Source organism: Sorex araneus, chromosome 2 (assembly GCF_027595985.1).
Source record: "Sorex araneus isolate mSorAra2 chromosome 2, mSorAra2.pri, whole genome shotgun sequence".
Lineage (NCBI taxonomy): Eukaryota > Metazoa > Chordata > Mammalia > Eulipotyphla > Soricidae > Sorex > Sorex araneus.
The window spans coordinates 244,410,365-244,424,923 of NC_073303.1; the positions used below are offsets into that span (position 1 = coordinate 244,410,365).

Here is a 14,559-nt window from a genome sequence, read left to right on the forward strand (position 1 = left end):
GAGGTTTGTCATTTTATTAAGAAAACAAAGGCGAGGGGTCTTTGGGGTGTGGGGGGTGGGGGGCCGGCGCTAGGCGTCCTGCTGCTGGATGAAGGGGTTGGGGATGGCCTCCATGCCGTCCTGCGGGCAGATGAGCACCACCGACGTGCCTCGGCACACCACGAGCCCCAGCTGCCGCGTGTCCTCTGTCAGCTTGTACTGGTCGTCGGGGTCTGCGGGGAGGGGGCGCTGGGGACGAGGTACAGCCCCCCACCCCCGTCCTCATTCCACCAGCAGCCCGGGGCCCAGGGGACGCTGGGAGCTAGTGGGGGGCCCAGAGGCCTTGGGAGGTGCCAACAGATACAGGCCCACAGACCCCCCAATCCTGGGGCACCCCTGGCATTGTGGGGGGAAGTGACCTTGGGGAGGAGGAGATTGGGGGGGCGTGGGGAGTGAGCAGATCTCCTGGAACAGGGCTGGGGGTGGCGGAAGGACGGCGGAAGGACGGTGATATCAGAGCCCGGCCCTGAGAATCCCTCGACCCGCGCCCCCCCCCATGACAATGCACGGGGGGGGGGCGGGGGGCTGTGGAGCTTGGAGGGCTGGGTGTGGGGGAGCCAGGCACAGGCCCATCAGGAAGCCCACCCCAGCTGCCTCAGCCAAGAGCACCTCCCCCCCGCCAGGGGTCCCCTGGAGAAGCCGCGGGCTGAGCACTTTCCCCAGGGCCAGGCTGGTCTCACCACCTCCCAGGGTGCTCAGACCCCCCCTCTTTTTTTTTGTGTGTGTGTGTGGGTCTCTCCCACAGTTCTGAGGGCCACCAAGGCTACACCTAGTCCCTGCCCCAGCCTCTGCCCCCTCTCCCTGCCCCTCGGGCACTTTCCAGCACGGGGCCCAGACTGAGTGCGTGCCCCCCCGACCCGACCCCCCCCCCCCACCCTCTGTACCTCTCATGTACTCGATGGTGCCGTCCAGCACAAGGTTGAGGAGCGGGTCAAAGCCCTTCAGGATTCCACTGGCTTGGAGGAAGCACCGGGGAGAGAGGGGCAGAGAAAGGGGGAGGTGTGAGGGGGCCCCACCCCGCAGCGCAGCACAGACGTGGGGGCAAGAGATGGGCGGCCCGGGAGGCCTGAGCACTGTACCGGGTCACCAACAGTCGCTGCCTGGATTTGGGGTGGGAGGACCCACACCCAGCAGTGCTCGGGGGATACTCCTGGCTCAGTGCTCGGGGGACCCTGCAGTGCTAGGACACGTAAAGTCTGGGTCCCAGCTGGTCTTCTGGCTCGGCACCCTTGGGGCGGTCTTACGGGGGATCCTGGAAACCCCCCACCTTGCAGGCTTCACCTCCCCCCTCCCCCCTCCCGCTCTGAGTCGCACAAGATCATCACCATGGCCAGACAGTTCCACGCAGCCTGACTCCTGCGTTTGTGAATAAAGCTTTATTGGCACACAGCCTGCACACTGGGCTCCTTGGGGAAATGGCGAACATCTCCCAAGCCAGCCGGGAAGGGGGGAGCCACCATCCCAGCCCTGGCTCGGGGGAACCTCAGCACCGTGGCCAGGGGGCAGCATTCTAAGAAGCAAAGCCAGGCCTGCCCTGGCCCCTGTGAGGGAGGTCCCCAAGCGGGCGACCCTTTAGCTTATCTGGGGGCAGGGGGGTCTCATCTCCAGGAACTGACCCGAGGCAGGAAAGGAGGGGCCGGAGCGATGGGACAGCTGAGAGGGCGCTTGCCTTGCATGCAGCCTACCCCGGTTGGATCCCCGGCACCCCACAGGGTCCCCCAAGCCAGCAGTCAGCCTGGAGCACCGCCAGGTGCGACCCCCCAAAAAAGATTTAAAAAATAAGGAAATAGGACTACAGAGTCTGAGCTGACACCCCCAAAGCTGCAAGCTTGTGGGGCGCCCCCAGAGCAAGCAATGCCCTTTCTCTGCAGCCCCATGAAGTCTGGGGTCTGGCACCAGGGGCGGCCGCCTGCTGGCTCTGGGAAAAGCGGAGAGGAAGCGGCACGGGCAGAGGCTGGAAGTCCTCAGGCCTCAGCTGCTGGCCCTGGTCTCAGACAGCCGGGCTACGGGGTGCGGTACGTGCTGCCTTGCGTGCAACTCACCCACTTCCACGCCCAGCAGCACAGTGTCCCCCTCCCCCAGAGCCACAAGTGGCCCCTAGGCACAGGTTTGTCTCAACCCCCCGCCCCAATAAAGAGTGCGGGGCACCCAGAGCCAGAGAATCCATCCAGGGCGGGAGCATGCCGGGGACAGGCTGCAAACGCTGCCAGGCGAGGGCGCAGCCATGCCTGTTATCTCCTTGGCTCTGTGAACAAGGGGTGGGAGTGGGGCTCTCCACTTCTGGGGGCTTTGGGGTCACGTGGCGCCAGGGACGGTACCCGGGGCTTCCACACGCAGAGCCTGCACCAGCCTTGGAGCCACCCCCTGGGCCCCCGCAAAGAGTAATTTATGGGGTCATGTTTAAGATTTTTTTTTTTTTTTGGGTCACACTTGGTGATGCACAGGGGTTTCTCCTGGCTCATGCACTCAGGAATTACTCCTGGCTGTGCTCAGAGGACCATATAGGATGCTGGAAATCGAACCCAGGTCAGCCACGTGCAAGGCAAATGCCCTACCCGCTGTGCTATTGCTCCAGCCCCTTCTGTTGGGTTTTATAAGTCATGCTCCGTGGCGTTTAAGATTAACCCCCAGTCCTGTAGTCCTGTGCTCAGGGGTCACTCCCAGCCATGTGTTCTGTGTGTGTGAGAGAGAAAGAGAGAGAGACAGAGACAGAGAGAGAGAGAGAGAGAGAGAGGTAATGTATGCATGTATGTATGTGTGTGTGTGAGAGAGGCTGGGGCTCCATGTGTGGAGTGTATGCATATGATGCATGTATGTATATATGTATGCGTGTGTGAGAGGGGCCAGGGCTCGAACTCAGTGTTTCCACAGGCAATCAACACGAACCCCGAGCTCAGTGCAATGTCCCTTGGACTGTCTCAGCCTCCCCCACTCCATTTCCCACTCCCTACAAGTAGTAATTCCCCCCACTGGGACGCTACCTGACCCTCAGAATCTTGGGAGGAACTGGGGGGGGGCCTCTCCTGGGAAATAAACGGAAGATCAATGAGGTGGGGCCACCTCCATGTGCTTCTCACCTCCAGGTAGGGGGAGCTGTTATCCCGTGATCAATGAGAAGTGATTTGGCTTCTTTTTTTTTTTTTTCTTTTTGGGCCACACCTGGCGATGCTCAGGAGTTACTCCTGGCTCATGCACTCAGGAATTACTCCTGGCGGTGCTCGGGGGACCCTATGGGATGCTGGGAATCGAACCCGGGTCAGCCACGTGCAAGGCAAGTGCCCTACCCGCTGTGCTATCGCTCCAGCCCCGAAGTGATTTGTTTTTTTCCAGTACTCAGGAGCTAACTCGGGCGCTCAGGGCTTGGGGGGGATCCTCTGGGATGCTGGAGATCAAACCCGGCTTGGCCACGTGCAAGGCAAGCGCCCTCCCTCGTCCTGTGTCTCTGGTCCCCTCAATGAATGAGAACCCGGAAGCACAGGAGGGTGGAGGAAAAGCAGAGCTGAAACCTGGGACCCCCCAAAGGGTCACCGCTACGGGCGGCCGGCCAGGAAGCTGGCCCCGACCCGGGCACTTCCCCATCTCCCAGCGGCCCACCGGGCAGGTGCTGATGGCGCGAGAGGGCGCCCACGGGGTGCAGCTGCACGAGCCTCTCCCGGGAGCCCAATCTGGGAAGGGCCCGAGTCCTCCAGGCGCGGGGGAAATCAGTCCCTGCGCAACCCCGCGGCTGTCGCGGTTACCCTAGAGGCACACAAACCCCGCCCGGTCCCCGCATGGGGCCACGCGCCGGGAGAAGCAACTGGGCTTGGAGGGGTCCCTCGGGGGCGCGCTGCCGCGGGGGTCGCGCGAGGCCGCCGGGGGTCGGGACTGCAGATGCACGCAGCAAAACACTCCCGCAAGACCCCTGGGTGGGGGGGTCGCAGGGCCAGGCGCGCCCTCCAAAATGAGTCAGGGCGCTGCAGCCCTTGGGGTGCAGGGGATGCAGCCACCAGAGACGTGGAGGGAAGGGGAAAGCGGGGCCCCCGGGGGGCTGCAGGCGGCTCCCGCGGGGGAGGCCCAGAGAGCCCCGCGGAGCACGGCGGGAGCCCCCGGGGGTCCATCCCGAGCGCCCTCCGGGGGTGCCTCACCTTCGCGGCCCCCCTGGAACTTCACCCGGATGGTCTTGTCAATGTACTTGGACAGGTCCAAGATACTCTCCTTCTTCTTCTTCTCTTTGTCCTGCGGAGGGGACGCGAGAGCGAGTCAGGCCGAGCGCGCGGCGGGGGCGGGGTGGGGGTGCTCCGGCCACGCCGCCGCCGCCGCCGCCCGCCGCTCACCGCCATGGCGCCAGGTCGCTGTGCGCAGGCGCGCGGGCCGCTCGGCGCAGGCGCCCTGTTGCCACCTTTCACCCGCGCCGCCGCCGCCGCCGCCGCCGCCGCGCCTGCGCAGAGCCGCGCGCCGGGGCGTTGGTGGGAAACCTTCGCGGACGGCCGCGGCGGGCCACTGGCGAGATGGCAGCGGCGGCGGCGGCGCTGTCGCGGCTCGCGGCCGCCTTCCTCCTGCTGACGCCCCAGGTGAGGGCTGCGCCCCGCGGCCGCCGAGCCCCCGAGTCCTCCCCGCGCCGGGCCTCGGCCACGCCCGCCCGCGCCGCTCCCAAGTCGGGCGTGCGGGGTCCCCTTCCGGGACCCGCGCCCGCATTGTCCCCCCCGACCCCGCGCACCGGGCCGGGGTCCGGGCCGTGACCTTGGCGGGCCCGGGGCTGGCCCGATCCCCGTCACCGCCCCCTAAGCCCTTCCCAGCCGCCGCGGCGCGCGCTTCCATCCTGGCTAGAAGTTTTAGGGGCCGCCCTCCCGCCGCCACTCTCCGTTGCAGCTTCCCACCTTCCCCGCGCTCCTCTCTCTGGTCTTTTTTTCTTTTTGGGTCACACCCAGGGACGCTCAGGGGTTTCTCCTGGCTCATGCACTCAGGAATTACTCCTGGCGGTGGTGGTGGGGGGGAACCATATGGGATGCCGGGGATCGAACCCGGCTCGGCCGCTTGCAAGGCAAACGCCCTCCCCGCTGTGCTATCGCTCCGGCCCCTCTCTCTGGTCTTTACCCGGGAATTGGGGGCTATTTCACTTGCCTGAGACCTCCCCCCCAAGTCTAGGTCCAGAATCGGGGCTCGGGGATACTGCCTCTTTCCCCGGGTCTCAGTTTCCCCCCTGGCGCGCCCTGGGTGCGCGCCCCGCGGCGTGCGTGATGCTTGGGTGCCCAAAGCCGCTGAAGCCCGGCCCGCGGCGGGGACTCCCCCTCCCCCATCGCGTCCCCACTTTTGCACTGTGACCTTGGGCGCCGGGACCCAACCCCCGCGTTTTTCTTTCTCCGGGCGGGGGGGATAACGTGGCTTGGTGTGTGTGTGTGCGGGGGGGGGGGGCGTGTGTGTGTGACCACAGGCGCCTCTGTCTTCGCTGTCATTTCCAAGTTCTCCCTCCAGGCGCAGAAAGGGGGAGCCCCACCCCCCCGCCCGCCTTTTCTCCAACAGCCTTGCAAATGCAGCTGCTAAACTGGTCTCCGCTGGCTGCTCTGCTGCTCGCGGACCCCCTTTTTGCCCACCTCCCTCCCTCCCTCCCTCCCTCCCTCCCCCCAAGTCCTGTTCACGTCATCACAGCGGGAGCCGCATCTTTCCAAGTGGGTCAGATCTTGTGTGTTCCCCCCCCACCCCCAGGCTCTCCTCTTCCCAGCCCTGGTTTTGTGGAAGATACATCCTGGGGGGCCGGGTTGAGGGGGGGAGAGAATCCTCCCCCCCCACTAGATTAGATGCTCTTTCCCCCAAATCTGCACCTCCCCTCCCATCCTCAATCCCTCAGTTCAGTGTTGCTTCCTCTATCCTCCACTGCCTCACCCCCCCACCCCACCCCCCTGTCCACAACTTGGATCATAGGGACTTTGGACACTTGGAACGAGGGTCAAGTCCGATGGGTGAAGTGAAGGTTCATGGGAACTCCGGAGCAACTTGGGCAGCCCTGGAGGGCTTCTCAGAAGTGGTGGCAACCAGCCTACAGGGGTTCTTGTAGGCCTAACAGGGGCTCGTGGGTGGGTGTTTGTTTTTGGTGGGAGTTGTGGGAGGTGGTGATCTCCTGGGGTTACCGTCACTCATCGGAGCTGTTTGTCCTGTACTGAGTGACTCCCTGTGGACTCTTCCCCGGAAGCTGGGGTGTGGGTGGCCTCCCTGGCTGGGGCGCAGGGGCCAGCCTGGACCACTCCCCCCACGAGGGGGCGCCCTCTCGACGTGGGGAGCCTCTGGGCTTGCTCCCCGGCCAGCTGAGCAGCTCAGACTTCACTGGGCTCTGTGCAGGTAGAGCAGAAGCTGGGCGCGTCCCCCCCACCCCCCGACACCGCAGCCCCCACCCTGGACTGGCTCTGGGTGTGCTGGGTGGCAGCAGCTCCCCCCACCCCCGCCTCTGTCGTCCCTTAGTGGGGGGAGATGACGCCCCCCAGTGTCAGCCCCCCCTCCCACAATAAGACCCCTCTGGGGGGCTGGAGCAATAGCACAGCGGGCAGGGCATTTGCCTTGCACGCGGCCAACCCGGGTTCAAATCCCAGCATCCTATATGGTCCCGCGAGCACCGCCAGGGGTGATTCCTGAGTGCAGAGCCAGGAGTGACCCCTGTGCATTGCCAGGTGTGACCCAAAAAGCAAAAATAAAATAAGACCCCTCTCGCAGCGAGACTCCCTTTCCCAGCCGCCCAAGGACAGCAGACAGCCCCGTGTGGGGGGTGGAGCGAGGCGGAGGGGGGTCCATCCTCGGCACCCCGTGGGATCCCCTGTGCCCTGCCAGGATGGGTCACTGAGCGCAGAGCCTGGAGCCGGCCCCAAGCACCACTGCCAGGTGTGGCCTGAGAAGCAAAACAAATAAAAAGGGTCCCATGTGGTGGCAATTACTGCCACTCCCTTTCCCGGCCCCGCCCCCTCCCCAGTGGGCCCGAAGGCAACGCCCTATCTCGCCTGCCCTCTGCCCCCCCCCCACGCCCGGCACCCCCTCTAGCGGGGGGGGGGCGGGGGGGGTGGATTCCTGGGGTGACCGTCCTTCCTTGGGTCAGCTGACTCCTCGCCCTCCCAATCACGTATCACGTGCTTTTTTGTTTGAGCCTCACCCCAGCCTCACACGTGGCGGGTTCTTGACGGTCCTGAGCGGCTGGACAGACTTTTTTGTAGGGCCAGGCACTGGCCTTCTGCATTGGGGGGGGGACACACACACACAGGCCCTGAAAAGAGGGAGGGGGGTGTCCTCAGGTCTCTGAGCAGGGGTGACCCACTGGCAGCTCAGGGCCAGGCTGATGGGTCTCTGTGGGAGCAGGGCCTGGAAGTGGGGGGCTCCCGGCTCTGCCTCGGGTCAGGGGGCCCAGGTGGGCTGGGGCACAGGCAGTAGGGAAAGGCCCCCCCGGGACCCCATGGGCCTCAGATAGCTCCCCCCTGCCCGCTCCAGTGCTTTTTCTATGCCGTGCCCTGTACCCCGTTTCTAAGGAAGTACAGCTATAGCTTCTCCCCCCACCCACAGCAGTCTGGTGGGTGGGCAGCCCCTCATTCACAGCCACAGAGTCACCCCGGCACCAGTGTGGACGGCCAGCTCTGAGGTGCTGGGGGGGGGGGTGTTTCAGTTCTGGGGGCCTGCTGTTGTTCCAGCATGGCCCCTTTCGGTCCTATGAGATTCTCAGCATCCGAGGGTGGTCCCTGCCTGTTCCCAACAGTGCCCGGGAGCCCCCCGCATGCCCAGTGCACAGTCCCATGCCCACCCCCCCCCCCGTCCCCCACCTGTGGCCCGGGCAGCGCCTTCACTCAGCAGGCTTGAGCCCGGGCACAGCTCCTAGAGACGGGCCATTCTCAGGGGCTCTGAGGGGCTGGGCTGGAGTATGGCTGGGGGGGGGTATAGGCACAGCCCCAGGGTCGATGGTGATCCGGCAGGGGAGAGCTGGTTACACCAGGGTCCTCGCTGGTGCCGAGGCAGCGCATGACAGGGGTCCCCCCTGGTCGAGCAGCTGGCACACAGGGGCCCAGGAGGTCTGAGGTTCCGGCCTGCCCCCCTGGTTTGCAGCTGGGTCCAGCGCCCAGCCCAGCAGACCCTGGTGCCAGAAATTGACAGAGGTGCTGGAAGGCAGAGCTGGGGGGGAACGCCTTTGGGACACGCCACCCTGCAGGTCCAACATCTCTGGCTTCGGGGTTCAGGGTCAGACCCCCGTCCCCAGCAGAGTCAGCTTCTGACCTGGCTACTGTATTGCCCTCTGGGAGGCTGTGGAGCCCCCTGGCCAGCGCCCTGTTGGGTCTGGGCATGTGCTGGGACTGGGCTCAACCCTCCCTCTGCAAACCTCCAGGGCATCAGGAGCGCCCCGGCCAGGGTGCCGTGTCGCCCTGAGGTTCCCGCCACAGTTAATGACCCGGACTCCCCAGGAGTGCCCTGAGCCCAGGCAGTGAAGTGGGGTAGGCAAGGGCCCCCCTCCCTCAGGTCTGTGCCGGCATCCCTGAGTCCCCCTCCTCCGGCAGGTGGTGGCCGAGTACGGCATGGTGCACGTGGTCTCCGAGCAGGGCGGCTCCGCGGGCAAGGACTACTGTGTGCTCTACAACCCGCGGTGGGCACACCTACCCCTCGACCTGGCCAAAGCCGTGAGTACAGGGGGTGGGGGCGGGGCCGGGGGAGTCCCCTGAACTCTGCACTTGGCGACCAGGACCGGGGCAGTCCCGAGCCCACTGCACCTGCCCCGACTGTTTGGACGCCCCTGGGGTTCCCCTACGGGAGGCCTGTCCGTGGGCATGGGAGCGTGCCCACACGCGCAAGCCTGGCGAACAAGTGCATGAATTGCGAGTGTGCACAGGTGTGCGGATGCACAGAGTTTGCGGGGGGGGGGGGCGATCCGCCTGCGTGGGGACATGCGTGACACACGCGGGCGCCGTGTGTGGGTGTGGGTGCTCACGTGCGCGTGTGCAGGTAAAGAAAGGCACAGTGTTCGCGCGTGGGAGGGCCCGGCCCTGCGCTCCATCCCGGGGATCTGGATCCAGGGACGGGGCACCTGTGGGTTCTGGCTCGGAGACACCCCATGCCCCCGCACCCCTGGGCTCAGCGTGGCCGTGGCTGGCAGCACGATGGTGACCCGCCCGCCCCCCTCGCAGTCTCTCTTGCCACTCAAGGACTGGTCGTCCTCCCTGCTCTGCTCCGCGGCCGACCTCCCTCCACAAGGCTTCAGCAACCAGATCCCGATGGTGGCGCGTGGCAATTGCACCTTCTACGAGAAAGTGCGACTGGCTCAGGGCAGCGAGGCGCGGGGGCTGCTCATCGTCAGCAAAGAGGCGCTGGTACGCCCCGCCCGGGCCCGCCCCTTCTGGTCACGCCCCCTTCTGGACCACACCCACCATGACACGCCCCTTCTGGGACACACCCTCGCACAACACCGCCCCTTCAGAGACACGCCCCTTCTGGTAGGGCAGGGCACTGGGGTTGCCTGGGCCTGGACACCAGCACCCCCATAGCTTAAATCTTTCTTTGTGCCCTCGCCTTCCAGTTTGGGGACAGCCTGGATGAGCCGGGCCGCAGGTCTGTCTCCTAACCCCACTCCTCATGAGGGGGTTCTCCTCCCTGCTGCTCACCGGGGGGGCCCCCTGCCACCCCCATCTCCACCCCCACCCCCACGACTCTCTACGGGTGGTGTCTTATCTTTGTGCCCTTGCGCAGGTCCTGCCCGGAGGAAACGAGTCCCAGTACCACGAGATTGGCATCCCGGTGGCCCTGCTTAGCTACAAGGACAAACTGGACATTTTCAAGGTGGGGCCCGCCCAGCACCTGGGAGGGGGCAGAAACAGACCGGAAGTCCTGGGAATAGCCCCTTGGAATCGCCCTGGGCCTGGCCTTACCCAGCCCTGGGCATCCAGTTGCCTTCCCTCCCGTGCACAGGTGCCCCAGCCTGAGCGGGCAGCATCTCGTGTCCACCCTCAATTCCGGGGAGCCGTGGGGGCTGTTCTGCCCATTCCAGCCCTGCTCGCTCCCTCCTTCTCTCCCCTATAGGGCTGCCCCCATGGTCGCTACAAACTGGGTTTAGGGTGCGCTGTTCTGAGCCTGCACCCGTGCTAGCCTGCTATGTCAGTGCTCTGTTCTTGGGGGTCAGGGCAGTAGGGGAAGCCTGGGCCTGGTACCCAGGGGCCTTGGGAGGCCTGACCTTGCCCCCCATGCTATCCTTCCGACGGCAGAACTTCGGGCCGGCGGTGCGGGCAGCGCTCTACGCGCCCAGTGAGCCCATGCTGGACTACAACATGATCATCATCTTCGTCATGGCCGTGGGCACCGTGGCCCTAGGTGGCTACTGGGCAGGGAGCCGCGACGTGAGGAAGTGAGTCATCCCAGCGGGTGGGTGGGCAGGCTGACACAGTGACCCGTGTCTGGGCTCAGCCCGAGGTGGGATGGCCCTGACTGACTCTCCCATCCCATTCTCTGGCCCTGTCGCCCCACCCCCAAAGGCGGTACTTGAAGCACAAGCGGGATGAAGGGCCAGAGAAGCAAGAGGACGAGGCAGTGGACGTGACGCCCGTCATGATCTGTGTGTTCGTGGTCATGTGCTGTGGCATGCTGGTGCTGCTGTACTATTTCTATGACCAACTGGGTGCGTGCAGCCCCGCCTCACCCCAAAGCCCTGTCCTGGTCCAACTAGCCCCACCTCTGGGAGACTGGTCCCGCCCCTGGGACACAGGCCCCACCCCATTTCAACAAGCCCCGCCCCTAGGAGGCTGGTCCCGCCATGGAAACAAGCCCTGCCCATGGGGCACAGGGCATGCACCCCCGCCCCAGCAAGCCCCATCCCTGGGTAAACAGCCGTGTCCCCAACCTCTGCCCTGGGGAAACTGAGTCCCACTCACTATCTGCCCCACAGTCTACGTCATCATAGGCACCTTCTGCCTGGCTTCCTCCACCGGCCTCTACAGCTGCCTGGCACCCCTTGTCCAGTGGCTGCCCTTCTGCAAGTGCCGGTGAGCGCCAGGGGCCGGGGGGGATTCCGCTTGTGCCCCTACTCCCCAGGAGGACCCCTTTCCTCCCGGGGACAGCTGGGCGCAGGGCACCCGGAGCAGAGTGGGCTTGGGGAGCCCAGTGTCTCTCTCTGTCCTAGTTGGGAGTGCGCCCCAGGACAGGGATGGAGGGCTGGTGGTCCAGGCTTGGCGGTCCCACTGTTTAGGGACTGGACAGACGGCTGCTGAGGAAGCCTGGGTTGGGAGGGCAGAGACTTTTCAGGGTGTAGTTGCGGGTAAGGGGCTGAGCAAGGCGGTCCCCCCTGCCTCGGCCTCCCAATCTCAGGGCCACGTGGCGGCGGGCGGGCGGGGGGTGCCCGCCGGTGCCGCCGGGTGCTGAGCCCCGTCTTCCCCCAGGGTCCCCAGCAACAGCCTGCCCTACTTCCACAAGCGCCCACAGGTGCGGCTGCTGCTGCTGGCCGTGCTCTGTGTGGCCGTGAGCGTGCTGTGGGCCGTCTTCCGGAACGAGGACCAGTGAGTGCCCGCCCCGCTGTCCCCGCGTGCCCCCTTGCCAGCCTTGACCTCGTGAGGCGCCGGGCACCCCCGCAGCTGGCCCGGCGCCTGGCCCATGAAAACCCTCCTTTCAGCCTCCTGGAAGTGACGGCCGCGGGGAGGCCAGCTGCCTCCCCCGGTGCCGCCGCCGCCGCTGGCCACCCCACCCACTGCCCCGGCCACACGGGCCACTGCGTTCGTCTGGAGCCGGGGAACTGTGATAGTGATCTGGGTCTCAGGGATGCCAGGCCTCCAGGAGAGCCTGGGCTGGTGGGCGGGGCACCCCGAGCTGAGGGGGGGGTGGGGCACCGAGTCCTTCTGGGTGGCTGGAGGGGACAGCAGGGCGCAGCCTCGCCCACGGAGCCCAGGCAACTCCTGCACGCCCCCAGGAGGGTGCAGGTGGGGACCTGTCCCTGCGACACCCCCGGTGTGACTCTCCATCTGCTCTTGGGCGCCCGCACCTCCCCCGGGCTGCGAAATGCTCTTGGCTCTGCAGCGCGCCCAGCGACAGATTTCCCTGGCAGAAGGAGACGGGAAATATTTGAAGTCCTTTGTACACAAAGCGAATCCAAACTCGCACGGCTAAACCCCCGCCAGAGACTGGCTGGACGGCTGGAAGCGGAACAGGCTTTGTGCCCACCCGCGCCTCATGGCCCGCAGCGGGGCAGGGGTGTGGGTAGAGCCTCGGGTGCACGCCGGGTGAGGGTCTGGGCACCCGGTGGTCCCCCTGCAGTCGCTGCTCCCTGGCCTGTCTGTCCCTTGGCACCCTCTAGGACTAGGCGGGCTGGAACCTGAGTTCCTGGCGTCAGAGCCGTGTGCACGGTCCGCGTAGCGTTGCTGAGTGGTTCCAAGCGGGCCCTGGGGAGAACTGTGCCCCCCACAGAGGCACCGGTTCTGCCCCCCCACCGAGACTGGGGGGTCACCTCAGCATATGTCCTGTGTCTGGGGGTGGGGGTCCCCTAGGTCCCTCAAGAGGCTTCCGTGAGAGGTGGGGTGAGGGTGGCTGGGAGTGCTTGGTCGTGGAGGTCCCCTGCCGGCCCCGTGCCCCCACAGCCTGCTGTGCCGTCCCCCAGGTGGGCCTGGGTCCTGCAGGATGCGCTTGGCATCACCTTCTGCCTGTACATGCTGAAGACCATCCGCCTCCCCACGTTCAAGGTGAGGGGACCTCGGCCCCAGGGGTACCTGACCTAGGGGCCCGGGCCCACCCCTCTAGGTGGGCGAGGTGTGATGGAGGGGAAGGCCCCCCGCAGAATCCGTAAGGTCCCAGAGGGCAGAGTGTGGGCGCTACCCTCACCCCATTCAAATAAACCAGAAAAAAGCAAACTTCAGTGCTTGCCCCCAGCCCTTGGCCTGGCTTTGCCAGGGCCTCTGCTTGTCCCGGCAGGGTGACTGAGCCCTGGGCGGGGAGGGGTTGGGGGTAGGCCAGGGCCCCCGGCGGCCACAGCAGTGAGGCCCCCCCGGTGCCCCCAGGCCTGCACATTGCTGCTGCTGGTGCTGTTCTTCTACGACGTCTTCTTTGTGTTCATCACTCCCTTCCTGACCAAGGTGGGCGCCCCCTGCTCTCCCCGCCCCGCCCTCGGCCCGGCCCCGCACCCCCACCCTGACACGACCCTCTGCCCCCTGTTGGTTAGAGCGGGAACAGCATCATGGTGGAGGTGGCCACTGGGCCAGCGGACTCCGCCACTCACGAGAAGGTGAGACGTGGGGTGGGCTTGAGCACAGGGGCGAGGCTTGGACGGAGGGGTGGGGCCTTGAGTGGGTGGGGCTTTTAGAAAGGGGCGGGGTGTGGGCAGGACTCATGGGCGGGGCTTGGGCAGAAGGATGGGGTGGGGCTTAGAGACTGGCGAGGTTTGGCTAGGGGCGGGGCTCAGGGTTGGGCGGGGATTGACTGGGTGAGCGGGGTTGGGGCTGGGCTCAGGTGAACCGGGGTTGGCTAGCTGGGCGGGGCTCGAACAGATGAGCCTGGCATTCTGGCATTGGCTGGGCACGGGCCAGATGCGTAGGGCCTGCAGACCTGGCCTCAGCCTCGCTCTCCCTAGCTCCCCATGGTCCTGAAGGTGCCCCGACTCAACACCTCCCCGCTGGCACTCTGTGACCGACCCTTCTCCCTCTTGGGCTTCGGGGACATCCTGGTCCCAGGTATGGAGCTGGCTGCGGCCGGGCAGAGGGGGCGTGGTTGGCGGCCATGGTCATCCTTGAGGAGCGCGGCTGCGGGGGGCAGCTGGTGGGGAGGGAAGCTTGCCACCCTCGGATCCCTGGGGGGAGCCTCCCTATGGAAGTAGGGTCCTTCCCCCAGAATTGGGGTCCCTCCCATGCATGGGGTGTGTGTCTTCCACCCCCACCCCGCTGTGCTGACTCTGCCTCATCCTCCCTCGCAGGGCTGCTGGTTGCCTACTGCCACAGGTTTGATATCCAGGTCCAGTCCTCCCGGCTCTACTTCGTGGCCTGCACTGTAGGTGAGCCGGGGTCGCTCTCCACACGCCTCCTCGGGCTGCCAGATAGCCGTGTGCGTGCTCTCCCTCTCTCCCTCTCCCCCCCTTCCTCCTTGATATCACCACAGCCAGTTCCATTTGGGCCCAGATTCTCCTTAAAGATATCCAGTCTGGGGGCCGGAGAGATAATACAGCTCGGAGGGTGCCTGCTTTGCACACGCCGCCCTGGGGGTCGATTGCCTGGATTCCATAGGGTCCCCTGAACCTGCTAGGACTGATCGCTGAGTAAACCCTGAGCACTGCCAGGTGTGCCCCCCCAGAGCAAAGCTGTGTGATGTGTGATGACCCCACGCTTAGCTCTTGAGGAAACCCCTTGTCCTGCCCCTGTCCTGTGGGGTCCCGTCCTGTCCCGCAGGGAGGACCCTTCGTGGGGTTAAGGAGGGGACGTAACCGAATGAACAGACGCAGAGTCAGAAGGAGGAGGAGAGAGAGAGAGTTTATTCACAGCAGTTACAATACTTATATCTCTTGGTGGGAGGGGGCAGTACGCATGCTTGGACCCCCATAGGAACAATAGTAAAATGCAGATCAGGCAT

The 14,559-nt window shown here is 65.6% G+C and overlaps 2 protein-coding genes across 4 annotated transcripts in view; one reads left to right on the forward strand and one right to left on the reverse strand.

Annotated features, from left to right (window-relative positions):
- On the reverse strand, positions 1–4,470 carry LSM7 (LSM7 homolog, U6 small nuclear RNA and mRNA degradation associated). Its single transcript, XM_055126107.1, has 4 exons — positions 4,353–4,470; positions 4,164–4,254; positions 924–995; positions 1–212 (listed from the first exon to the last, which is right to left on the reverse strand). The coding sequence occupies exons 1-4, from the start codon at positions 4,356–4,358 to the stop codon at positions 70–72; spliced, it is 312 nt and encodes a 103-aa protein (XP_054982082.1). The 5' UTR covers positions 4,359–4,470; the 3' UTR covers positions 1–69.
- The window catches only part of SPPL2B (signal peptide peptidase like 2B), a 25,247-nt gene continuing 15,128 nt past the window's right edge, over positions 4,441–14,559 (forward strand). For all 3 annotated transcript variants that reach the window (XM_055126104.1, XM_055126105.1, XM_055126106.1), the window contains exons 1-13: positions 4,441–4,589; positions 8,535–8,654; positions 9,159–9,341; positions 9,718–9,807; positions 10,230–10,369; positions 10,497–10,639; positions 10,907–11,003; positions 11,397–11,513; positions 12,605–12,686; positions 13,002–13,076; positions 13,163–13,225; positions 13,571–13,670; positions 13,910–13,987. In XM_055126104.1, the coding sequence (XP_054982079.1) occupies positions 4,527–4,589; positions 8,535–8,654; positions 9,159–9,341; positions 9,718–9,807; positions 10,230–10,369; positions 10,497–10,639; positions 10,907–11,003; positions 11,397–11,513; positions 12,605–12,686; positions 13,002–13,076; positions 13,163–13,225; positions 13,571–13,670; positions 13,910–13,987 (1,351 nt within the window). In that variant the 5' untranslated portion in view covers positions 4,441–4,526. The remainder of the gene's footprint in view (positions 4,590–8,534; positions 8,655–9,158; positions 9,342–9,717; positions 9,808–10,229; positions 10,370–10,496; positions 10,640–10,906; positions 11,004–11,396; positions 11,514–12,604; positions 12,687–13,001; positions 13,077–13,162; positions 13,226–13,570; positions 13,671–13,909; positions 13,988–14,559) is intronic.

Coding starts and splice junctions, on each gene's coding strand:
- LSM7 (XM_055126107.1), bottom strand. Junction 996..4,163: donor GTTCCAGGGGGGCCGCGAAG/GTGAGGCACCCC, acceptor GCTTCCTCCAAG/CCAGTGGAATCCTGAAGGGC. Junction 213..923: donor CACCATCGAGTACATGAGAG/GTACAGAGGGTG, acceptor CCCTCCCCGCAG/ACCCCGACGACCAGTACAAG.